The sequence below is a fragment of the Mesoplodon bidens genome (genome assembly GCF_964165515.1).
Source record: "Mesoplodon bidens genome assembly, chromosome: 6".
NCBI classification, from domain to species: Eukaryota; Metazoa; Chordata; class Mammalia; order Artiodactyla; family Ziphiidae; genus Mesoplodon; species Mesoplodon bidens.
Genome location: NC_138162.1, coordinates 53300894 through 53327494, shown reverse-complemented (window position 1 = coordinate 53327494; position 26601 = coordinate 53300894). Strand labels below are relative to the sequence as shown.

Here is a 26601-nt window from a genome sequence, read left to right as displayed (position 1 = left end):
GTTTTAAGATATATTCTGGATGTAAGTTGTTTGTCAGCTATGTTTTCTCCCGGTCTGTAGTTTGTATTTTGATTTTAACAGTGCCTTTCATAGATCAAAGTTTGAAATTTTGATAAAATCCAATTTATCAATGTTTTTCTTTACAGATCACAGTTCTGGTGTCATAGCTAACAACTCACTGCCTAACTCCAACATCATGAAGATTTTTCTCCCATATCCCAAAAGTTTTGTATTTTTACATTTTACATGGTCCATTTTCATTTAATTTTTGTACAAGGTGGGAGGTTTTAGTTTAGGGCTCTATTTTTTTTTTTTTTTGGCATATGGATGTCCAGTTGTTCTGACACTATTGTTGAAGAGACTAATCTTTCTTCACTGAATTGTTAGAAGATGCATTTTTGATATGAACCAGTGTAATATGTGTATAGTTTAATCATTAAAAGAGTGGGTTTTGAAATCAGTTTGCCTAAATTTGAATCTCAGTTCTACCACTAATTACTTGTATGACAATGACCAAGTATTTAACCTCTTTTTGTCTTAGTCTCCTTTTCTGTAAAATGAAGATAATCATAGTGCCTATTCCATAAGGTTCCACGAGGATTAAGTTATTACATGTTACACACATGGAAAAGTGCCTGACATATAATAAATGCTGAAATAGGGTTAGATTTTATGTAACTTTACAACTGTAGATTTGCAAGCATGTCCCAGAAATGCATTTCCAAGGAATATTGGAAATATTGTGATCATTTTTTCCAATTTATTACAGTTGCCTATTTGTTTATCTTCCTCTGTGAATTACTACTGATTTATTAATTTATAGAATTTACTTATGTATTATACATATTAACTCTTTAAGTTTTATCTATAACAATATTTTTCCCATTTGGCCTTTTTATCAATTACACCAACGGTGTAGACCTTCCTGTTTATCTGCTAGCACTAGATATTATGACCCTCTCTATTGTTAGTTAATTTGATAGACAAATAATGAGATGTCCTTTTAGTTTGTGTTTCGAGATTTGTAGTCAAGTTAATTATCATTTCATATGGTAATTATTGTATCAGTTAATTTTTGTTGAGTAACAAGTCATCTGAAAACGTAATGGTGAAACAGCAAACATTTATTATATCTTAGATTCTGTGGGTCAGCTGGAAAGTTCTTTGATCTAGGGTGGATTGGCCGATCTCTGTAGTCAGCTGATGGCTTGGCTGGGGCTGGATGGTCTAGGATTGTTAATGCACATATCTGGCAGTTGGTCTATTGGGCCTCAGCTGGAATGGCTCATGGCTGTATCATGTGGTCTCTCATCCTCCAGTAGATTAGTCTGGGCTTTTCCTCATGGTGGTCTCAGGGTCCTATAGAGCAGTAGGAGGGGCAGGCCCAGGGGAAAAGCACTTTTAAAGTTTCTGTTTTTGTCACATTTGCGAATGTTTCATTGATCAAGGATAGTCTCATGGCCAAGCCTAGATTCAAGGGGTAAAGAAGTAGATTTCACTTCTCAATGGAAAGAAATGCAAATTATTGTGACCATTATATTTCAATCTACTGCAGTTGGCTGTTTATTTTATAAAAGATTTTGGAATTTTCTATAGTGCAATTTGTCAGTGTTTTCCTTTATGGATTTGTGTATATTCATGCCTTTGGATGACCAGACTGTAAGCTTCTTGAAGGCAGAAACCATATTTTATTCTTTTCTTCATCCACGGAAGGCAGCATAGGGCCCAGCTCATAGTACTTATTAAGTCAGTGCTTATTGAATAAATTCACTCATCGAAGACCAGGCTTGCTTGCTTGCTTATTTATTTATTTATTCCTTCATCAGCGATTATTGAATAGCTGTTATATGCCAGGCACTGTGCTAATTGTTAGAGATACAATAGTGGACAAAGGGCAAAATAGAATTCTCTTGTGGTGTTTAGAGTGAAACGTTGTGACTGGTAATGGAACTTAGTGAGACATGGGTTCAAATTCTATTTGTCTGTTGCTGGGCATATTACAGAACATCTGTGAGTTTCTTTTTTTAACCTATAGAATGGAATATAAATCCCTTCCTTCAAGTGCACAAAGAATTCAAGCGCACAAAGTTTGTAAAACACCTTGCATAGTACCTGTTACGTAGTCTATAATAAACAATGTTGTCTTTCTTCCCGACACGGTATAATCTGAAGCCTGCTGAGAACACTCGCCCTCTTTCTTTGTCAGTCTCTTAGAAATGATCATAGTCCTGAACTTCTCCCATTACAGACTCACTTCTTTGGTTTGCTCTTCTGATAGTTCTCAGAGTTGTCACTTTAAGCTATTCTTAAATTCTTATTCTTATTCTCTTTTTTGTGCAAGCAAATCAACCCAAATTGCCTTCCTTATTGGGATCTGGAGAACAGGGAACTTAGGAGTTAAAGAGCTTGTTGAATTCTGTCTTGGACGATAGAGATATTTGGTTGTGGGAGTGAGTATGTACGTCTGTGCACATCTTTTGGCAGCAGAAGGGAGAAGGGAACTTGGCAGGTGATTGAAGCAGAAGAACCCAGAAAGAGAAGGTGGCCTGGCTCCAAAGATGGATTCCTCTCACACCAGAAAAATTTGCTGGCAGTGGACAAATACGATTCAATTAGAGAGCATCCCTCTCTCGGGGCGAAATGATAGGAAAGATTATAAGGCAACATTGTAAGGCTTGCGGGGATTTATGAGGTGGGCAAACCTCATTTCTGGGAATTCCCACTCTCTCTGTCCTGTACCCTTCCCAGCTTTTTGGCTGCCTCTCCTCAATGTCTTTTCTCTCTTGGCCCAGTTTCTGCCAAGCTCCAGGATTCTTCAGGTACCATCCTGTCAAAATGATGAACATTCCAAATTCCCTCACATTAAAGGTTTGTCCATTTACCCTGCTACCCTGGGGTGACAGAAAAGGCCCTGGGGAGAAATTCACACTTGAGGGCTGGCTTTGCCATTAGCCTTTGTGTGACCCGTGGCCAGTCTCTTTTCCATGGGCCTCAGTTTGCCCTTTATAAAGTGTGAGGCTTGCACCAGCCAATCTCTAAAGTCTTTTCCAGTTTAAACAATCCTTGATTTGATGGTGCCATGCCTCCTCCAGCCCCACCTTACAGAAATGGAGTTTTGCATGTAAGTGTGCATATGTGCTGGGCATTTAGTGAAGTCTCACTCTGTGGATGTTGGGTCTACTCCTGTGTAAAATAAAAACTTGCTTGCTAACTGACTGGTGGCCATCCTGATGTTCTAACTAGAACGTGCGGCATTTATCCTGGATGGAAACTTTCTGGCGTTCACGGAGTGGGGGGGTGGGATGCTGTCTCCTCCAGCAGTTGGACGAGGGTCCTGTTTGTCAGGGGGGCGGGGATGGGAAATGGGCATGCCCTTGGGGCGAACAGGCTTGGCGCAACTCCTGAGTGAGAGCAGTTTGTTGTGAGGGAGACCCAGCCTAGTCATATCAAGGGTGTCCTTGTCTAACTCCCAACTGTGCATGTAAAAAGTTAGAAACTTCCTTTGGTTATTTCCAGGCTTGTGCATGTTGGTATCTTTTCGTTAATTGCCCACTATCTTCTGGGAAGGAAATTTGAGGATGAAGTTATTGCTCAGAGACTTATTACATACATAAAAGTATCCTAGAAACAAACAAACAAACAAACAAAAGATTAAAATATTGGAAACATGCCTGGGAACGGGATTTCTTCTGGGAACACAAGAAGGGAGAGGAGACGCGAAAAATACTTTAACATAGAGTTGACACATAGAAATGGTGCCAGTAGTTCTTAGAATCCAATAAAAAGAAATTAGTGTCAACTTTAGGATGTTGACATTAACCAAGAGAGGACATTCTAGTGGTGAGTCCTATTAAACACTTACTCATTCTTCAAAATCCTGCTCAGTAGTTACCCTTTGGGGGAAAACTTTCCTGACTCTCTTCTCATATCCCTTTCGCTTTGTCCTGGTAATTCCAACTCTCCTTCAGGCCAAATGTCGCTTCCTCAGGGAGCCTTACCTGATTCACAAACCATTTCTCCTCTCCAGCCAAGTTTGATTAAGTTCACGGTTATGCTATCCCATTAGCACCTTATAATTCTCTCTCATGGTACCTATCATGGTTCCAGTGTTATATTTATTTATGTGATTGGTTTGCCATATCTGTCTTCTACATTTGCCTGTAAATTACGTACGGGTTGAGATCAGATCTGTTTTATTCATTGTTGTGTCTTCAGGGTCAAATATAGTACCTTAGCACATGGGAGGTGCTCAGTAAATTTGTTAACGGATGAGTAGACATATAAATAATTTAATGAGTTGTTTTTTTTTAACTGAAGAGAATTCTCCTCTTCTGGACACCATAAAAAATAACTAAACTAAAATCCAAACAGTTCCACCAAATAATCTTGGATAGTTTTGGGGATGTCTTTGCTTCTTTGCTCATTGTCAGGGCCTTGATTTCAGAAATGCTTTTGGCCAAGACCTTATCAGTTCATTGCCAATCCCCTGATTTCAAAAATACTTTTGGCCAAGTTAGTGCTCATTGCCATTTTACATATTTAGACTCTAAGATATCTGCTGCTGTTGGGAAGGTGAGACAACCAAGGACACCTTGGAAAAATTTGAAACATAGTCAGTACTAAACTTCCAAGAAATCATACAGACAGTCGTTCCGAAGATGTGATGCCTTATTCCAAACACATATCAGTGAAACTCCACCCAACACCACAATTCTGCGGTAATAAGAAGCACAAGGGAATAGCCACACTCTGCAGTAATTTAACCTGCTTTTTCCGCTTAGCTGGCAAGTGCTTCAAAGGTTGGGGAGCTGTGTTAATCAGAACTTGCCTCTGCAGCTGTGCTGAACTTGAATGTGGATGGAGGGGCACAGCAGACTAATTGGAGTCAGCACCTTGTGAGGCAGGGACATGTATTTTCATTGATACTTATTCATTTAACCTTTCATTTTCTCCATCTGTAAAAGTAAAATTGTTAAAAGTGATGACCTTTGAGGTTTTATATGTTTTATTTAAGCAAATTCCTTTCTCCCAAATGAAAATTTATGTGGAGCCGAAATATAAAACAAACAGATGAAAGTTGAGCTGCTCAGTGAGAGTGTGTGTGATTGGCTGTCATCCAAGCTTCTCATTAGGGGCTTTTCCAGGTAGGACCTTAGCAGAATCAGAAGTCCTTATAGGGTTTTTTGTGTGTGTGTTTTCTAAGAAGGAGTTACGTGACTCAGTCCCAGGTCTGTCGTGACTGCCTGGCTCCGTTTTATTTTTGGTCCCTGTCAGCCACACCTGGTCCATTTTCTATATTCTTTCTTAGGGGATTTCTCTTATTTTTACGTTTCCTCAGGGGGTGTTATTTTAGTTTTACAGAAGCAATACTGAGTATAAGAAAATCTATATGCAGGGACTTCCCTGGTGCTCCAGTGGTAAAGAATTCACCTTCCAGTGCAGGGGACGTGGGTTCGATCCCTGGTTAGGGAACTAAGATCCCACATGCTGCGGGGCAACTAAGTCCACGCACCACAACTACTGAGCTGGCGCGCCTCAATGAGAGAGAGAAAACCCACACACCACTAAACCACACCAACTAAAGAGAAGCCTGCGCGCCACAACTAGAGAGGAGCCTGTGCGCCTCAATGAAGATCCTGCGTGCTGCAACTAGGACCCAATGAAGCCAAAAAAAAAAAAAGAAAAAAAAGCTACTAAAGTTAAAAAAGAAAGAAAATCTATACTCAAAAAGAAGATTTAAGCAGCATTTTGTGTTCACCACAATGAGATTTAGTGAGAAAATGTTACTGCAAAATGTTAGATGCTGTTCAGTACAGCACACAGAAAACATAATGAGCAGAACAATGTTGTAGGATATTGTTATGCTTCAACTGTGATGAACAGTCATTTGTTAACCCAATGGATGCTGTGCTACATTGGCCAATATCTCCTTACAAACAAGAGACACTTTTATGCAAATATTGAAAAGTGTTTGTGAGATCTTTGCTGAGGAAAAATAATATCAATCCCCAAAGCACGTTAAGATGTATGAAATTCCATATGCATCTTACTTACAGCAGACTCTTAGTCTTGATGTTAGAAGTGTGAATTGAACTAATTAATGAAGTTGATTCAAGCTCTTCAGGCTGTGGTTGTGGTGAAACAACTCAAAACTGGTCTGCAGTAGGACTTGGAGAGGATAGTTTTGTAGTGGAAGAAAAGGTGTTGGTTTGGGGACGGATAGCTGTGCAAGCCCAGGTGGGCTCTGTCTCTTGGCATTTATTCTCAGGAAAATGTCCCCAATAGCAGATTCCTGGGTAGCATCAGTCACGCAGTAGCAGTTACACCTTTCACTGTGCCAGTAGCAGAACCCTTTTGAGAAGCCACAGGCTAAAATTGTACCTGTGGCAGGAGGGCCTCTGCTTCTTTCTTCTTTTTGAAAGGTGAAGTTTGGCCACTCTCCTCCTCCCTTTTCTTATATTTTATTTTAACCAATTTTTTTCAGCATTGTGGAGTGATGTCACATTTTCTATTACTAGTCCAAAGTTGAGAGAAAAAGAAAATGCGTTATATGGATGTGATCCAAAAAGATTTGGAGTGAGTGTAGGGATAAATGATGAGAGACATATATATTTCTCTGGTTCTAGATTCCCTTACAAATGCACCTTTTTAAGGGAAGAGCAGTTAACATTTACTTTTTTACATTTAATTTTTATGTGTAGATAATATTCCAATGGTTCAAAAGCATTGTATACATTACGTATACAGTGAAAAGTTCCTCCCATCATTATCCCCCCAATGACCTCATTCTCCCCTAATGGGTCACCCTTGTTCTTAGCTTCCTGTATCACCTTCCAGAAATTCCCTGGAGCATATGCAAACAAGAACAAATACTGGTTCTTGTTTTAGGAAAGCTAAACAGATGATTTTTTAAAATTCATTCCAGGAACGTGGTAACTATTTCTTCCTGTATCTAAAACTCATGTACAAAATTCTTCTGATATTTTAGTGTAAGTGGCAGTACAAAGGTCAGAGAACTCATGGGTGGAAGAGTGCTTCCTGAAACTGACATGCTGAATAAGGGTAGCAAAGTGTAGTGAGATCCAGACTCTCAGAGTATACAGTTTCCCTTTCTATCCCTGAAAGTAAAGGGAGAGAGCTGGGAGGAACAAAAGGAAAAAGAAACGAGACCCATACCTAGAAATAATTTACAGATGCAGTGTGGTTGTCTTTTCAAATCAACTGCTTTTTCTATTATTTCCTAAAGTCACTAAATAAACCACAGCCAGTGCTAATGCAGTTTGGTGAGTTCAGAGCAGAGCCCTTGGTTTTGGCAAATCACTCAGCTGGCCGTAGAAATGGGGGTGGATCCCACCGGAGCTGAAAGAATTACAGTGTTTCCTTCCTCTTGATGACTCTCTCTGGGAACATGCCTGGAAGGAGTGAGTGTGGGAGATGAGGTGGTGCTTACTCAGAGGCAGGGCTGGATGTGTGTGTGTGTGTGTACGGGTAACTGTGCTGTGGTGTTATTTTTGGAGGCTGTAATTCCACAGCTAGGTTTCCTAGCTCATTCTCTCTTGTGATGCTTTTCTTATCCTAACCTCTGTTCCCTCTCTTGAAATCCTAAAGTTAAACCAATGAGGCTAGAAGCAAGATAGATGCTTGAGGGTCAGGCTTGGGAACCCATTCTACTCAAGATTTCTTCCCTCAGCATACTGAGTTAATATTACAAGAAAAATATTGCAACACCAACTCCTACTTACATTAAGACTTGACTTTGAAATTCTTCCTAGTGAATCAGATAAAAATGTAGCTCCTAATAGGATTATCCTCAAAACATCACTGTATACATCAAATGTTGGCAAATGCTATCAAAAAAAAATTGTATGAGGACTTCATGGCAGGCACAGTGCTTGGCATAAGTAGGTCTGGTAAATGAATACCAGTCAGCTCCAAATCCTCAGCAACCACTGATCACCTTTCTATAGCATTTTGTAAAAGCGTAACATTTGCTTTCCCCCCTCATGAACTCAGTAATTATCAAAACAGTCTTTTAAATATGGGCAAAGGGGTCAGTTTAGACTCAGAAGAGCACTTTCATTTTTTAAAAAAAATTTATTGAAGTATAGTTGATTTACAATGTTGTGTTAATTTCTGCTGTACAGCGAAGTGATTCGGTTATACATATATATATTCTTTTTCATATTCTTTTCCATTATGGTTTATCACAGGATATTGAATATAGTTCCCTGTGCTATACAGTAGGACCTTGTTGTTTATCCATCCTGTATATAGTAGTTTGCATCTGCTAACCTCAAACTCCCAACCCTTCCCTTTCCCACCGCCCGTCCCCCTTGGCAACCACAAGTCTGTTTCTGTTTCATAGACTGGTTCATTTGGGTCATATTTCAGATTCCACATATAAGTGATATCATATGGTATTTGTCTCTTTCTCAGTTACTTCACTTAATATGATAATCTCTAGGTCTATCCATGTTGCTGCAAACAGCATGATTTCATTTTTTATGGCTGAGCAATATTCCATGGGGTGTGTGTATATATATATATCACATCTTCTTTATCCATTCATCTGTCAGTGGACATTTAGGTTGTTTCCATGTCTTGGCTATTGTAAATAGGAGAGAACTTTCATTTTTAACCTCATTTTTCAACAAGTGGGAGCCAAGTGAATTGGTGAAATTGAATTAGATCTGGTATAAAATGTGTCCATCTGTCCGTCCATCCATCCATCTAGCCAACAAATATTTATTAAGTCCTCTATATGCTGAGAATAGGTAGAATATTCATATGTAAATCAATGCAAATAAAACAGCTTCAATTCTCATCCTAATGGAATGTATCATCTAGGAGGAGAGAGATCAAATAAAATAATCACAGATTGTGGTAATCTTTATGAAGGAAACAAATAGGAGGCTGAATTGAGGGTGGTGGGATGAGAGTGTGTAGATATTGTAGATAAGACAGGTAAAGAAGATCTCCACAAGATAGGCATTTAAGCTAAGACTCCAAAGGATGAGAGAAATTAGCCATGAAAAGTATGGAAAAGAGCAGAAAAGAGCATTCCAGGCACAGGGATCAGCATGTCCAAAGGTTTTGAGGTAGGAAAGGGCATGGTATAGCTAAGGAACTGAAAGACCAGTGAGAATTTGAATTCCAGCTCTGACTTCAATAGCTGTGGAAGATAGAATAAGCCACTCAATCTTTTGAGCCCTAATTTCTTTCTATTTAAAAATGAGATAATGGTGCATACTCCCAGGAGAGAATTTGATGAATATTAAATGAGATAACATGGAACCTACTTGAATCACTTTACATCTACATAAAGGTCCCTGAGACTCCAGTAGCCCTCATCACCCGCTGTGCTTGACCTTTCTAGTCTCCTGATCATTTTACGTAGACTTGAGAATCAACCATCACTGGAGCCAGAAAACAACCTACATCCCTGGTATTTCCACATTCACCAAGAGGAGAGAATAGCCACAGATTCCATTTGCTTATCTTTGAAACTTTGGAAATGAGAAGAGAAGGGGAAAGAGGGAGAGGGAGAGAGAGAGAGAGAGAAAGTGAAATGAGAGGGTTTTCTTTTTGTAAATGTGCTTTATCACTTAGGAAATAAATCTTAAAAGTCAGGTAGCATTTTCTTTTTACATTTGGGAAGATTTGAGGTTTGGGGCTAGGTGTTCAGAAAACAGAATAAAGAGAAATGAAATAACGGTCATTGAGTACCCTGTATATTGCAGACACAGTGCTTGGCAGGTTATGTAGTTTACCTCATTTAATCTTTACAAGAATTCTGCAAGACAGGTCTTATTAGGCTCATTTCAAAGATGAGGGTCAGAGGGAAATGTAGACTTCACTCAGTCCCTCTCTTACCTTGTGGAATTTAATATGGAATCAGGCAATACTTTGATAATGATGAGAGTCTATAAAGTTAGCATATGGTGTATGTCATTGACATATTTATTTAGAATAGTTTATTATTGGGATAGAACCACATTATCATTAATTGATCAATAATTAATGATAAATAATGATAATTATTTATTCAGTTCATGATAATGATAATAATGCCATTATCATGAATTTGTCTCAATTCAGCAAACACTGAATACTTAACTATGTCTCAGGCACTGTAGTGTGTAAAGACAGCTAGTGCACATCTTGTTTTGGGAATGGAGAATAACTGATAGTCCATTACAGCTAGGGTGTGCAATGGGGCAGGAGTGGTTAGCAGGGTCTAGGTGATGCAGAGTCTTGATGCCATGCTAAAGAGTTTTGGATTTTGTCCAATGAGAGATAGGTACATGATCAGAGTAGCATTTTAGAAAGACTGCTCACACAGTTATTTTTAGACAAGGTTTTGTAAACACCAGCTTATCCTGTGGGGCCATGTTAATAACCTTCCTCATACATTATGTTCCCTCTTTTCCTTTTAGCAACAGTGGACGGTGCCATGGACCTGATCTTGATCAATTCCCTACCTCTCGTGTCTGACGCTGAGACATCCCTCACCTGCATCGCCTCTGGATGGCACCCCCATGAGCCCATCATCATAGGAAGGGACTTTGAAGCCTTAATGAACCAGCACCAGGATCCACTGGAAGTTACTCAAGATGCAACCAGAGAATGGGCTAAAAAAGTTGTTTGGAAGAGAGAAAAGGCCAGTAAAATCAATGGTGCTTATTTCTGTGAAGGGCGAGTTCGAGGAGAGGCAATAAGGATACGGACCATGAAGATGCGCCAACAAGGTAACATGCCCTTTGGTTGTGGGCAGGTGAGGTCCACTGAGCCGCAGACACCCGCCCCTTGTCTTGGCAGCTGCTCACTCAGGCTGGGTATGAGCTGCCTGAGAGCATTAGAGATAAGAGATCATCTAGTCCAACTCCCTCACATACAATCCTTTCACTAGACCTTGTGCCTAGTGCATGAGATGAAATGAAATATATCACATGTTCTACTAAGGGCTCCATGGTCCTGATGGAGATATGAACATGTTACGTGTATATAATATGATTCACAGCAATGAATACAAGTGTCCACCACCAAACTATGGGCTATTTGGAGTTTTCCCATTGATTTTTCATTTGATTCCTTATTTGTTTTCTTGGCCTCTGAGTATTCTTAATGGAAGTTAATGTTTTCAGAGGAAAAATAAGGTAGAAATAAAAAATTAAGGGAAACATCTCTCAATTTAATTAGTTACTTGGCATAGTGGTTATCTATTGACATAGTAATGCTGTGTAACACACAACCAAAACCACAGTGATAAGATGTACACGGTGATATACAGTGATAAGCCTTCATAGCTTGTGAGCCTAAGTCAGCTGGGTTGATAGGTGGCTGATCTTGACTGGGCAGCTTTCTCATGTGTATGGATATTGGCTTATTAGGTTGGCCTTGGTTGGGCTACCTTGGCTCTGTTCCACGTGACTGTTATCTGTTAGCAGGCTAATGTAGATATGTTCTCATGGAGACAGCAGGGGTGCAAGAGAACAAGCAGAAACACACACGGCTTCTTGAAACCTAGCCTTAGTACTGTATACTCTCACTTCTGCCTCACTTTTATCGCCCAAAGCAAGTTGAACAGCTGAGCCTAAAGTCAGAATGGGAGGGTATTACACAATTACATGGCCAAGAGTATGGATACAGGGAGGGATGAAGAATTGGGGCCCTTTTTTCAGGCTACATGATTTAATTTTAGAAGTTGAGTACCCAGGCCCAGCTCACAGAACACCAGAACTTTTGAAGGAGGACCTTGAGAGCCTTCTGTAAAGGAAGAGTATTACTCCTTTCTATGCCTCACAAAGCAGTGATGTGATGGAACCTTTCTCCCAAAATAGAAGTGGGTCCTAAGCTGTATCTTTAGGCCAGTCCACCACACTCATGGCAGTTGGAGGAAATGTCATTGTAAACATTATTTAATGACTCTGTTCTGCCCTAAGGCTCCCAAGCGTGGACAGGCAGGTAGACTTCTGGTGCTCTTGATGCTGTCTACTGGGAAGAAGGTACAGATTCCAGCAGAAATGACCTCTCCCTGTTCTGACGGAAATGATCTGGCCCCTCACCCTCAGTCCCTTTCTCTGGGTTGGTTATAACTAAAATGAAGGGGTCCTCACCAAATTAACATCATCATAACCACACGAGACTGTGGCCTGAGGATGTGTCATTTCATGAGACAATGACATTGTGAGCTCTTTAGGATTTGATTTTTAATTGTAAAACTGATCCAGATAAATAATGCACCTCTGCACATTTCTGATTGTCAGCTTTTTTTTTTATTAGTCTCTGCTTTTCAACAAAGTGAATCAGTCATACATATACATCTGTTCCCACATCCCCTCCCTCCTGCGTCTCCCTCCCTCCCACCCTCCCAATCCCACCCCTCCAGGCGGCCACAAAGCACCGAGCCCATCCCCCCGCGCCATGCGGCCACCCCCCACCATCCATCCACCCCACGCCCGGCAGTGTATACACGTCCATGCCTCTTCCCCGCCCCGTCACAGCCCACCCCCCCATATCCCCAAGCCCACCCCCAGTAGGTCTGTGTCTCTATTCCTGTTTTACCCCTAAGTTCTTCATGACATTTTTTTTCTTAAATTCCATATATACGTGTTAGCATACGGTATATGTCTTTCTCTTTCTGACTTACTTCACTCTGTATGACAGACTCTAGGTCTATCCACCTCATTACAAATAGCTCAGTTTCGTTTCTTTTTATGGCTGAGTAATATTCCATTGTATATATGTGCCACATCTTCTTTATCCATTCATCCGATGATGGACACTTAGGTTGTTTCCATCTCCGGGCTATTGTGAATAGAGCTGCAATGAACATTTTGGTACATGTCTCTTTTTGAATTATGGTGTTCTCAGGGTATATGCCTAGTAGTGGGATTGCTGGGTCATATGGTAGTTCTATTTTTAGTTTTTTAAGGAACCTCCATACTGTTCTCCATAGCGGCTGTACCAATCCACATTCCCACCAGCAGTGCAAGAGTGTTCCCTTTTCTCCACACCCTCTCCAGCATCTATTGTTTCTAGATTTCTTGATGATGGCCATTCTGACTGGTGTGAGATGATATCTCATTGTAGTTTTGATTTGCATTTCCCTAATGATTAATGATGTTGAGCATTCTTTCATGTGTTTGCTGGCAGTCTGTATATCTTCTTTGGAGAAATGCCTATTTAAGTCTTCTGCCCATTTTTGGATTGGGTTGTTTGTTTTTTTGCTATTGAGCTGCATGGGCTGTTTATAAATTTTGGAGATTAATCCTTTGCCAGTTGCTTCATTTGCAAATATTTTCTCCCATTCTGAGGGTTGTCTTTTGGTCTTGTTTATGATTTCCTTTGCTGTGCAAAAGCTTTGAAGTTTCATTAGGTCCCATTTGTTTATCTTTGTTTTTATTTCCATTTCTCTAGGAGGTGGGTCCAAAAGGATCTTGCTGTGATTTATATCATAGAGTGTTCTGCCTATGTTTTCCTCTAAGAGTTTGATAGTTTCTGGCCTTACGTTTAGGTCTTTAATCCATTTTGAGCTTATTTTTGTGTATGGTGTTAGGGAATGATCTAATCTCATACTTTTACATGTCCCTGTTCAGTTTTCCCAGCACCACTTATTGAAGAGGCTGTCCTTTCTCCACTGTACATTCCTGCCTCCTTTATCAAAGATAAGTTGACCATATGTGCGTGGGTTTATCTCTGGGCTTTCTATCCTGTTCCATTGATCTATCTTTCTGTTTTTGTGCCAGTACCACACTGTCTTGATTACTGTAGCTTTGTAGTATAGTCTGAAGTCAGGGAGCCTGATTCCTCTAGCTCTGTTTTTTGCTCTCAAGATCACTTTAGCTATTCGGGGTCTTTTGTTTTTCCAAACAAATTTTTGAATTTTTTTGTTCTAGTTCTGTGAAAAATGCCAGTGGTAGTTTGATAGGGATTGCATTGAATCTGTAGATTGCTTTGGGTAGTAGAGTCATTTTCACAATATTGATTCTTCCGATCCAGGAGCATGGTATATCTCTCCATCTATTTGTATCATCTTTAATTTCTTTCATCAGTGTCTTATAATTTTTTGCATACAGGTCTTTTGTCTCCTTAGGTAGGTTTATTCCTAGATATTTTATTCTTTTTGTTGCAATGGTAAATGGGAGTGTTTTCTTGATTTCACTTTCAGATTTTTCATCATTAGCGTACAGAAATGCCAGAGATTTCTGTGCATTAATTTTGTATCCTGTAACTTTACCAAATTCATTGATTAGCTCTAGTAGTTTTCTGGTAGCATCTTTAGGATTCTCTATGTATAGTAACATGTCATCTGCAAACAGTGACAGCTTTACTTCTTCTTTTCCAATTTGGATTCCTTTTATTTCCTTTTCTTCTCTGATTGCTGTGGCTAAAACTTCCAAAACTAAATTGAATAAGAGTGGTGAGAGTGGGTAGCCTTGTCTTGTTCCTGATCTTAGTGGAAGTGGTTTCAGTTTTTCACCATTGAGGACGATGTTGGCTGTGGGTTTGTCATATATGGCCTTTATTATGTTGAGGAAAGTTCCCTCTATGCCTATTTTCTGCAGGGTTTTTATCATAAATCGGTGTTGAATTTTGTCGAAAGCTTTCTCTGCATCTATTGAGATGATCATATGGTTTTTCTTCTTCAATTTGTTAATATGGTGTATCATATTGATTGATTTGCGTATATTGAAGAATCCTTGCATTCCTGGAATAAACCCCACTTGATCATGGTGTATGATCCTTTTAATGTGCTGTTGGATTCTGTTTGCTAGTATTTTGTTGAGGATTTTTGCATCTATGTTCATCAGTGATATTGGCCTGTAGTTTTCTTTCTTTGTGACATCCTTGCCTGGTTTTGGTATCAAGGTGATGGTGGCCTCGTAGAATGAGTTTGGGAGTGCTCCTCCCTCTGCTATATTTTGGAAGAGGTTGAGAGGGATAGGTGTTAGCTCTTCTCTAAATGTTTGATAGAATTCACCTGTGAAGCCATCTGGTCCTGGGCTTTTGTTTGTTGGAAGATTTTTAATCACAGTTTCAATTTCAGTGCTTGTGATTGGTCTATTCATATTTTCTATTTCTTCCTGATTCAGTCATGGCAGGTTGTGCATTTCTAAGAATTTGTCCATTTCTTCCAGGTTGTCCATTTTATTGGCATAGAGTTGCTTGTAGTAATCTCACATCTTTTGTATTTCTGCAGTGTTAGTTGTTACTTCTCCTTTTTCATTTCTAATTCTATTGATTTGAGTCTTCTCCCTTTTTTTCTTGATGAGACTGCCTAATGGTTTATCAATTTTGTTTATCTTCTCAAAGAACCAGCTTTTAGTTTTATTGATCTTTGCTATCGTTTCCTTCATTTCTTTTTCATTTATTTCTGATCTGATCTTTATGATTTCTTTCCTTCTGCTAACTTTGGGGTTTTTTTGTTCTTCTTTCTCTAATTGCTTTAGGTGCAGGGTCAGGTTGTTTACTCGAGATGTTTCCTGTTTCTTAAGGTGGGATTGTATTGCTATAAACTTCCCACTTAGAACTGCTTTTGCTGCGTCCCATAGGTTTTGGGTCATCGTGTCTCCATTGTCATTTGTTTCTAGGTATTTTTTTATTTCCTCTTTGATTTCTTCAATGATCACTTCGTTATTGAGTTGTATATTGTTTAGCCTCCATGTGTTTGTATTTTTTACAGATCTTTTCCTGTAATTGATGTCTAGTCTCATAGCATTGTGGTCGGAAAAGATACTTGATACAATTTCAATTTTCTTAAATTTACCAAGGCTTGATTTGTGACCCAAGATATGATCTATCCTGGAGAATGTTCCATGAGCACTTGAGAAAAATGTGTATTTTGTTGTTTTTGGATGGAATGTCCTATAAATATCAATTAAGTCCATCTTGTTTAATGTATCATTTAAAGCTTGTGTTTCCTTATTTATTTTCATTTTGGATGATCTGTCCATTGGTGAAAGTGGGGTGTTAAAGTCCCCTACTATGAGTGTGTTACTGTCGATTTCCCCTTTTATGGCTGTTAGTATTTGCCTTATGTATTGAGGTGCTCCTATGTTGGGTGCATAAATATTTACAATTGTTATATCTTCTTCTTGGATCGATCCCTTGATCATTATGTAGTGTCCTTCTTTGTCTCTTCTAATAGTCTTTATTTTAAAGTCTATTTTGTCTGATATGAGAATTGCTACTCCAGCTTTCTTTTGATTTCCATTTGCATGGAATATCTTTTTCCATCCCCTTACTTTCAATCTGTATGTGTCTCTAGGTCTGAAGTGGGTCTCTTGTAAACAGCATATATATGGGTCTTGTTTTTGTATCCATTCAGCCAATCTGTGTCTTTTGGTGGGAGCATTTAGTCCATTTACATTTAAGGTAATTATTGATATGTATGTTCCTATTCCCATTTTCTTAATTGTTTTGGGTTCATTATTGTAGGTATTTTCCTTCTGTTGTGTTTCTTGCCTAGAGGAGTTCCTTTAGCATTTGTTGTAAAGCTGGTTTGGTGGTGCTGAACTCTCTCAGCTTTTTCTTGTCTGTAAACGTTTTAATTTCTCCATCAAATCTGAATGAGATCCTTGCTGGGTAGAGTAGTCTTGGTTGCAGGTTTTTCTCCTTCATCACTTTAATTATGTCCTGCCACTCCCTTCTGGCTTGTAGAGTTTCTGCTGAGAGATCAGCTGTTAACCTGATGGGGATTCCCTTGTGTGTTATTTGTTGTTTTTCCCTTGCTGCTTTTAATATGATTTCTTTGTGTTTAATTTTTGACAGTTTGATTAATATGTGTCTTGGCCTATTTCTCCTTGGATTTATTCTGTATGGGACCCTCTGTGCCTCCTGGACTTGATTAACTATTTCCTTTCCCATATTAGGGAAGTTTTCTGCTATAATCTCTTCAAATATTTTCTCAGTCCCTTTCTTTTTCTCTTCTTCTTCCGGAACCCCTATAATTCGAATGTTGGTGTGTTTAATGTTGTCCCAGAGGTCTCTGAGACTGTCCTCTGTTATTTTCATTCTTTTTTCTTTATTTTGCTCTGCATCAGTTATTTCCACTATTTTATCTTCCACCTCACTTATCCGTTCTTCTGCCTCAGTTATTCTGCTATTGATCCCATCTAGAGTATTTTTCATTTCATTTATTGTGTTTTTAATCAATGCTTGATTCATCTTTAGTTCTTCTAGGTCCTTGTTAACTGTTTCTTGCATTTTGTCTATTCTATTTCCAAGATTTTGGATCATGGAAATAGAATCTTGGATCATCTTTACCATCATTATTCTGAATTCTTTTTCAGGTAGACTGCCTATTACCTCTTCATTTGTTAGGTCTGGTAGGTTTTCATCTTGCTCCTTCTCCTGCTGTGTGTTTTTCTGTCTTCTCATTTTGCTTATCTTCCTGTGTTTGGGGTCTCCTTTTTGCAGGCTTCAGATTTGTAGTTCCCGTTGTTTTTGGTGTCTGTCCCCAGTGGCTAAGGTTGTTTCAGTAGGTTGTGTAGGCTTCCTGGTGGGGAGGGCCTAGTGCCTGTGTTCTGGTGGTTGAGGCTCGATCTTGTCTTTCTGGTGGACAGGTCCACGTCTGGTGGTGTGTTTTGGGGTGCCTGTGGCCTTATTATGTTTTTAGGTAGCCTCTCTGCTAATGGGTGGGGTTGTGTTCCTGTCTTGCTAGTTGCTTGGCATAGGGTGATCAGCACTGTAGCTTGCTGGTCGTTGACTGAAGCTGGGTGCTGGTGTTGAGATGGAGATCTCTGGGGGATTTTCCCGCTTGATATTATGTGGAGCTGGGAGGTCTCTTGTGGACCCGTGTCCTGAAGTTGGCTCTCCCACTTCAGAGGCACAGCACTGACTCCTGGCTGCAGCACCATGAGCCTTTCATCTACCCGGCTCAGAATAAAAGGGAGAAAAAGTAGAAAGAAAGAATTAGTAGAAGAAAGAAAGAGAGAGAGAGAGAAAGGAAGAAGGAAAGAAAGGAAGGAAGGAAGGAAGGAAGGAAGAAAGAAAGAAAGGAGGGAGGGAGGGAGGAAGGACGGAAAGAAAGAAAGGAGGGAGGGAGGAAGGAAAGAAAAAGAAAGAGTGAAAGGAAGAAAGAAGGGAGGGAGGGAGGAAAGACAGTAGGGAGGGAGGAATGAAAGAAAGAAAGAAAGAAAGAAAGAAAGGGGCAGAGGGAGGGAGGAAGGGAAGGTAGGAAAAAAAGAAAGAAGATAAAGTAAAATAGAATAAAGTATAAAATATAGTAGCGTTATTAAAAATAAAAAAGTAATTATTAAAAAAAAAAAAACGGACAGATAGAACCCTGGGACCTATGGTGGAAGCAAAGCTATACAGAGAAAATCTCACACAGAAGCATACACATACACATTCACAAAAAGAGAACGGGGGGAAAGCAATCGAAAATCTTGCTCTCAAAGTCCACCTCCTTAATTTGGGATAATTCGTTGTAAAAAAAAAGGAAAAGTGGAAAAGATCTTAAATGTTGTCCTCAAAGTCCACCTCCTCAATTTGGGATGATTCGCTGTCCATTCATGCACTCCACAGACGCAGGGCACATCAAGCGGACCGTGGAGCTGTAATCCGCTGCCTCCAAGGCTGTACAGAGAGATTTCCCTGTCTCTTCTCTGCTCTCACAGCTCCCGGGTCTCAGCCTTGAACCTGGCCCCGCCTCTGCGTGTAGGTCGCCGGAGGGCGTCCGCTCTTCCCTCAGACAGGACGGGTTTAAAGGAGCCGCTGATTCGGGGGCTCTGGCTCACTCAGGCCGAGGGGAGGGAGGGGCACGCAGTGCGGGGCGGGCCTGCGGCGGCAGAGGCCGGCGTGACGTTGCACCGGCCCGAGGAGCTCCGTGTGCTTTCCCCGGTAAACCGTCCCTGCGTCCCGGGACCCCGGCAGTGGCGGGCTGCACAGGCTCCCTTTTGGGGGGTCTGAGGTCTTCTGTCAGCGTTCAGTAGGTGTTCTGTAGGAGTTGCTCCACGTGTAGATGAATTTCTGATGTATCTGTGGGGAGGAAGGTGATCTCTGTGTCTTACTCTTCCGCCATCTTCCTCCGGATCCTGATTGTCAGCTTTTTATATAGGAATCTGTCGGTTTTTTAGATTACTGGTTCTCAAGGTTAAAAATGCTTATAAAATCACCCTAAGGGTCTTGTTAAAATGCAGACTCTGAGTCAATAAATCCTTGGGGAGAGTCCTGAGATTCTGCATTTCTAACAAGGTTCCAGGGGATAAGATGTTGCTGGGCTGAGGACCACAAAAGCTTTGAGTAGCAAGGGGTTAGAGTCAGCCCCTAGCTGGGGTCTACCTGAAAATATTTCTTTGAATTTGCTAATGGTGTAATTTAAAAATTTGAAGGCAGCAAGCTTGTTTTAAGGTCAAAGTGATAAAATCATTATTCCTCACAAATGAGGGAAAAGGCCCTCTTAGCAAAACTATAACATTCACCTTTAAATGGCATCAGGCGAGTGGGAACAGTGCACAACAGAAATTCCCAGGAATGCAGCTCTCTGATGAGGGAAGAGAGGTTGAACAAAGGGATGTGAGGTGTGCCAAAGCTATCGTGGCTGAAAAGTCGGCTCTGTTATTTTTCACATGTGTCATTTGGGATCTGACTTGTGTAAAGAGTTATGTCCTTCTGCTGATATGCCCACATTCTGAATGAAGATGATCTGAGATTTGTGCCCCAATGGTCCCACAGGATTGACATGAGAAGTGCCCTTTCTGGGCTGTCCTGAAAATGTATAAATAAGAATCCGTAGAGCAAATTAAAACAGAATATTGGGAGTCAAAAACCAACCGTAATGATCCCTCCAAAGTGAGAGCCCAGGTCAGCACAGGTAAAGCATAGTTTAAGTTCAGTTAAATGAGGCTAAGGCAGGCATGGATAGTGAGGAACAGTGAAGAGAAGATGGCTTTTAGACTCAACTTCACCTGAGTTTAATTCTTCTCTACCACTTAGCAGCTGTACGGCCTTCAGCAAGTTATTCAATTTCTTTTGGTCTCCTTTTTCATCATCTGTGAAATGGGTATAATAATATCTTCAAAAGCATCCTAGGTTTTAAATAAGAGTAAGATGGTATATACAAGAAGCCAGCTCCCATGAGTGTAAGATTTGATTTACACAGTAGATATGTGCCTGAAAGCTCACTGTAAAGTGAGGCATTGCAGGACAATTTACATAATAATAACAATAGCAGTTTGTAAATAGTGGGAATAGGATTTAATGCCAAGTGGTCTGGCTTCAGAGTCTGTATTTATTGCACTACCCTCTCTATACCCTCTCATTTACTTTAACCACCCACCCCAATTCTGAGCACTTGTTTTTTTTTTTTTTTTTTTTTTTCTTTTTGCGGTATGCGGGCCTCTCACTGTTGTGGCCTCTCCCGTTGCGGAGCACAGGCTCCGGATGCGCAGGCCCAGCGGCCATGGCTCACGGGCCCAGCCGCCCCGCGGCATATGGGATCCTCCCAGACCGGGGCACGAACCCGTATCCCCTGCATCGGCAGGCGGACTCTCAACCACTGCGCCACCAGGGAGGCCCTGAGCACTTGTTTTATAAAGTACAACAACTCTAGTTGAAGCCCCCCAAAGCAAACTAGAGCACAGAGATATGGCAGTGGAGGTTAGTCAGACATGGGTTTGAGCCTAGCTCTGCAACCGCTGGTATAACCCAGCGCAAGTTACTTACGTGAAATCATAGTTTGCTCATTTGCAAAAATAAATGGGGATAGAGATTTTACCACGTACGTTTGAGAATCAAATGAAATCACCAACATTATCTGGCTCACAGTAAATGTTCAGTAATTGTCATTATTTAGTGCCTTGGAATGAGCAGTAATTTAGCGGGACTATTAATTTTGCTACTCAACTGTGGAAAATGTTAATATCATCTTTTAACATAATTATGGAGGTTTAGACAAAATAGAAAAATAGGAAGTACCTTCTCTCCTGTACTTGAATAACAGCATCATCTCAAGCTGTTGAACTGATTTTCTTTTGTTGACCATCCAATGGCTGAAATATGGTGTAAGGAAAGTGCTATTCTTTATGGTGAGTCAAGAAAACCTCCAACACTGTGTCTTCATGACGCTCTTAATTCCCTGGTAAAACATCACGGGAACTCAGGAGTGCCTGCCTAGGGACACAGCAGGATAGGATAAACATCACTATATCCCTGCTTGCTGCTGACTCGTGCATCTGGGGAGGAAGTGGAAAATCCATTTGAGATGTGCCAAAACACAGCTTAAATTGGCTCACATACTCCAAATGGCAAAAGGGATTTTTATCAATGGCATCATCCAAAAAAGTCAGAAGCAGTTTTTTCAAACCTCCCTGCACATTGCATTTGGGGGTAGGGAGGTATAAATGAAGTTTGGAACGTTTTCACATCCAAAGATCTATTACAGAGTGTTCCATCAGAAGAAACCTAGGTTATTTTTCTTCCTCTTTTTGTTTGAGAAATGACTTTGCTTTAAGAACATCCAATTTCCCAAACATGATTTGTGAAGTTGACTGAGAGGAGCCATTTGTATCTAAATAACTCAAATGAGCATGTTAAATGTATGAAGAAAATAGGAAAATTTGAAATCAGATTCATTCATCTATTCTTTCATTCCACAAGTATTCTTAAACCTCTGTTCGTGCCACACATGGGCAACACAATGAAGTTAACATTTCCTGAATACTTATTATGTGCCTGACATCTCCCTAAGCAATTTTCTATACATTGCTATGTAATTTAGTCATTACCAAATGCATATCTGATGAGGACTATTATGATTTCATATTAATAGGTAAGTCTTATAACTATTGTAACTTAGAAGCATTCATATCCCTGGTTTCCCGTGTTGGACCTGGGAAGGTAAACTTGGGTCTGATCCCTGTGCTGCCTTTCAAAACCGCCATGAGCCTACCCTCCTGGAATGCTCAGCCTAGTATGAGTGGGGCTGTAATGGGGAAGGGCAGGGTATATGTAGGGCAGTATGACAGCACTTAACCTGGACTCCAGGATTGTGTAAGGCCCCTGGAGAAAGTGACATCTAAGTGGAGACCAATGAATGAGGAGGACTTGGTGAGACACAGGGGAAAGGAAGGAGCAGAAGAGAAGGGAGAAAGTTCATGACTTGGACGTGAGTGATCACGTGATCTGTTCGAGGGACTGAGTACAGTTCAGAATGGCTGGAAGTGAGAGGTAAGAATGCCGGGCCCAGAGTAGGATGGCTCTGGATGGCCGATGTCTGGAACAAGTGTGGAGCTCTTGAGTTTGTGTCTCAACTTTCACACTTACTGTTAGGAGGCACTGGGAAGGGACTTGGTCACCCTTAACTCCATCTCCACACTGACAGACTGTGGATATCTGGTCTTCACAGGGCTGTTATGAAATTATACAAAATAACAATGGACATAAAATGACATTATTACTCTCAGTTTTTAATTATCATTAAATTAAAGGAGATAACCGAAATTTAGCTCAATTATTTTTCATCCATGAGAAGTGTCTTTGTTTATAACTTTTACTACCTTCTAGTTTCTTCTCCACCGTTTAAGGAATAAGTGAATTGTGTTCATAGTTAAGGTCTGTGAGTTAATTAATCAATCCAAATGATCTCAAGCAAGTCATCTTCTAACCTAGGCCTCAGCTATCTCATTTATAAAAGAAGGTGTTATATCACCTATGAAAGGCCTCTGGAGCTGAGCTACCTGCTTCAAATCCTGGCTCTCCTGTGAACTTGCTGTGTAATCTTGAACAGGTTACTTGACCTCTCTGGACCTTGATTTCCTCATTTGTAAAAGTAGGATAATTGTAGTGCCTATCTCCTAGAGATATTATGAAAATTAAATATGTGTGAAGTGCTTAGAACAATGCCTGGTCAATAGGGGCTTATTGTTTTCATGATCCAGTTGAGTCACATGACTATCAGTCTATGCGTACTGTGTATACAAGTCAGACTCCTGTGTCATCAGGAAGCCCAAGGTGCAAGGCTGGCTTGTGGATGTGCTTTGTTAGTCCTCAGCAGAGAACGATACACCTAGAGTCATGAATGTGGGAGGTGGCCAGCTGGGCGGCAGGGGAACTCTGGTGTGACTGTGTTCCGACACCCAAAACAGGGAGCTTAAGAGGCGCAAAGTCTGAAATAATAAAAAACCACAGAATGGGGAAAAAGTAAAGCCACACTGGAGTTGAGCCGAGTGGAGAATCTCAGTTCCTTTTCAGAATACAATGCTGAGCGAGAAGTCCCACGGTCAGCTAAACAATCTTCACACAAAGGAGCAGAAAATATAAACAAACCACAGAGAAAGGAACAACAGCCTGAAATGGTCAGATAGTTCTCACAGGAGCCTAAGGGCATGTCGCAGAGAGCAAGAGCTGTTCGGTTAGATTGCTAAATGAAGCGCCTCCTCAGGTGAGAGGGAGCCCCGGAAAGTGGCCCCTGAGGTCCCCTGCCTGCCTTCCCTGCCACTCATGGCCACACTGCACGTGTCACCACAGCGGTGTGGCCTTTGTTTATATTTGGGAAGGATCCTAACCTCTTCTAAGCACCCAGGGGTTTGGCATACATCATTTACTATTCCTAACAACCGTTTAAGGTAAATACTTTTACTCCTAAATTACAGATGAGGAAGCTGAGGTGTTCAGAGGTGAAATAACTGGGTCAAAAACGTTCGGTAGGGCTTCCCTGGTGGCGCAGTGGTTGAGAGTCCGCCTGCCGATGCAGGGGACAGGGGTTCGTGCCCCGGTCCGGGAAGATCACACGTGCCACAGAGCGGCTGGGCCCGTGAGCCATGGCTGCTGAGCCTGCACGTCCAGAGCCCGTGCTCCGCAACAGGAGAGGCCACAAGAGTGAGAGGCCCGTGTACCACAAAAAAAAAAAAAAAAAAAAAAGGTTCAGTAAGTGGCAGAGGGTGGCCTTAAGCCCAGGACTGTCTAATTCCAGGGCTCACGGTGCTCTTTGATCTCCACCACTCTCCTGGGTCCGCCCCATGTCACTATCTGCACCACGGTATCTGTGTGAGAGTCTTCCAGGGCACTGTGCCCAGGTCAGCAGGCGCTGAGGAAAACAAGCAGATGTACCTAAAGCTCAGGTCCTTCTGAGCATGGTTCAGAGGCATCTTCTGCCTTCACAGGGTAGCTCTCTAAGCTCTCATGAAAACCAGCTGACTCTTGCCAAGCAATAGGCCTCATCTTCTGATTCAAGGTTCATTTGTTCCTGGAAAAGATATATAACCTCATTTTCTCATTTGTTTTTTCTCTCTCTTTTAAAAGCTTCCTTCCTACCAGCTACTTTAACTATGACTGTGGACAGAGGAGATAATGTGAACATATCTTTCAAAAAGGTATTGATTAAAGAAGAAGATGCAGTGATTTACAAAAACGGTGAGTATGTGTTTTGTGTCATTCCAACACTGTTGTATGAGACATCAGATAGCATAAAACATACTGGGTCATTATCTTATTGCAGTCTTGGGGGCAGATATTTGAAGTAAAGCTATTATGATGCAAGCTAATCAGATTCTATGATAGAAACTGTCTTAGGTAACGTGTTTGGTTACTTAAGTAAATTAAAGTGGAGATTTTTATACATATATGAATGCACCTACCTACATTGTACATTTACAAATACACAATATGAACTATGAACGTACAAGAAAATCCCATCATGATGTAATACGTGGGGTCTCAAATTCTGCCATGTAAAATGGGATGCTGTTTGATTGCAAGGCTAAGGAAATGACCAGAGTGAGCCTGGAAAGCCAATTGGCAGTGGTTCTGCCCAAAATCTGTCTGGGTCTGACTACGGTTTGGCACCACCTGGTGGCTGTTGCCTGATGCCGCTGAAATATTGATGGAGACTCTTCTGAGTTCTGTGGATGAATGACTTACAGGTTGGAGTAGTGATTCTAGTTATCTCTCAATTGATTAGTTGGCAAGTTTACCTGACATTTTCCCCAGCTTTGTCGGTTTGCCTTTCCCTGCAGAAGATGAAAATTTAGGCTACCCTCACCTTCATCTGTTTGGTGGTAGATCCTATAGACTAACCTATCTGCTCCAACACCATACTTTTCTCAACTTTTGGGAGCGCATTCGATAGTTCAGCCTTTTCATTCTTCTCCCCCCATCTAATATGCTAGAGCACATTTTCTGTATCAGGCCAGGGAAAGCTGATCAAGTGGAGGGGGCAGACAAGGAAACAGCAGTGTTTGAGTGTGACCCATTGTTCTCCACTTTTCTCCCTTACAGGTTCCTTCATCCATTCAGTGCCCCGGCATGAAGTACCTGATATTTTAGAAGTGCATCTGCCTCATGCTCAGCCCCAGGATGCTGGAGTGTACTCGGCCAGGTACATAGGAGGAAACCTCTTCACCTCGGCCTTCACCAGGCTAATAGTCCGGAGTAAGTGATGGTGTGGTTGTTAGGATTTTTAGTTGGAAGTAGCAGAGACTGACTCTGGCTACTTAAGCAAAAACCAGGGATTAGTTGAAAGTATACTGAAGACTTTAAAAAATTGATGGAAAAGCTGATAAGCAAATTCCAGAAAAGATCTTCCAGGGAAGATCTGGGGCTCAGCACCGGGGAGGGAGGGTGGACTTTAGGATGCTACCATGACCCTAACTTAGCTTCAGTGATGTTTCTTTTACTTCTAAATGCTGAACTCTCAGGATGAACAATCAGATTGGCCAGACACGTGTCAGGTATCTACTCGCCTAGACCAGTGAGCTATAGACAAGGGTGGAGCCACATACTACATACAGAATGGTAATCACTGTGAGCTGGACAGTGTCCCCCAAAGGTGTCTGCTACAGGGAGATGAGTTGGGCCTTCTGGGTTGGCCTAATATCTAGTTAAACATTAAGTCTCCTGTAAATCCCAACTTTCCAGATCGTTTAACTCTCAAATGTGATTTCTGTTTTCAGGTTTGGAAAATGCAAGAGTTAGAACTGGTGTAAACTTCTCCCCCATTATAACTATCAAAGTGGGTAGTAACTGTCACCAGTGGTTTTTACAAAAAATTGATCTATAGAAAGCAAAAAATTTGCCCTGAATTTTCTCCGATTATGTTAGGTATTCATGAGATTAAATGTTCAGGCCTTCAGGTCTAAGTACTAGGGATGCCCTGTCATTCCTCTAATGATTAGCATCGCTAACTTGTGAAGAGTACTTATTTTGCTTTGCATTATATTTATGCATTCATTCATGCATGCAACAAATCCGTGTTGATTATAAATCTCTGCCAGGCATTGTGTTGGTGTTGAGAATACAAGGATAATAAGATGAATCACTGTCCCTGGGGTAATTCCCAAGCAGAGCAGGTACATACATAAATAGATAAACAGATACTGCGATATGACAATAGACATATGAAAAGTGTGGTTCATCTAGTTTGGGCAGGTGAAATCCCCTTTCATTCCTCTCTACTCTCAGACTGGCAAGGACACAATTTGCATTCATTTCATTAAGATGGTCTCTCCAGTGTGATATAGCGCCATGTACCAGGGGCACTCAGAGTCTGGGCTAACTTGGCAGATTTTCCAACAATATCAAAAACATCAAATGTCGATATATGGTAAAAGGTTTAAAGCTTTTTTTTTTTTAAATGACAAAACAAACATGACTTATCAT

General features: G+C 40.9%; 1 protein-coding gene across 1 annotated transcript in view; it reads left to right on the top strand.

The window, feature by feature from the left end:
• Positions 1 to 26601, top strand: part of LOC308618412 (angiopoietin-1 receptor-like) — a 110982-nt gene that overhangs the window by 33710 nt on the left and 50671 nt on the right. Inside the window, exons 2-4 of the mRNA XM_081236212.1 lie at positions 10437 to 10748; positions 24247 to 24357; positions 25222 to 25374. Of these exons, the coding sequence (XP_081092338.1) occupies positions 10437 to 10748; positions 24247 to 24357; positions 25222 to 25374 (576 nt within the window). The remainder of the gene's footprint in view (positions 1 to 10436; positions 10749 to 24246; positions 24358 to 25221; positions 25375 to 26601) is intronic.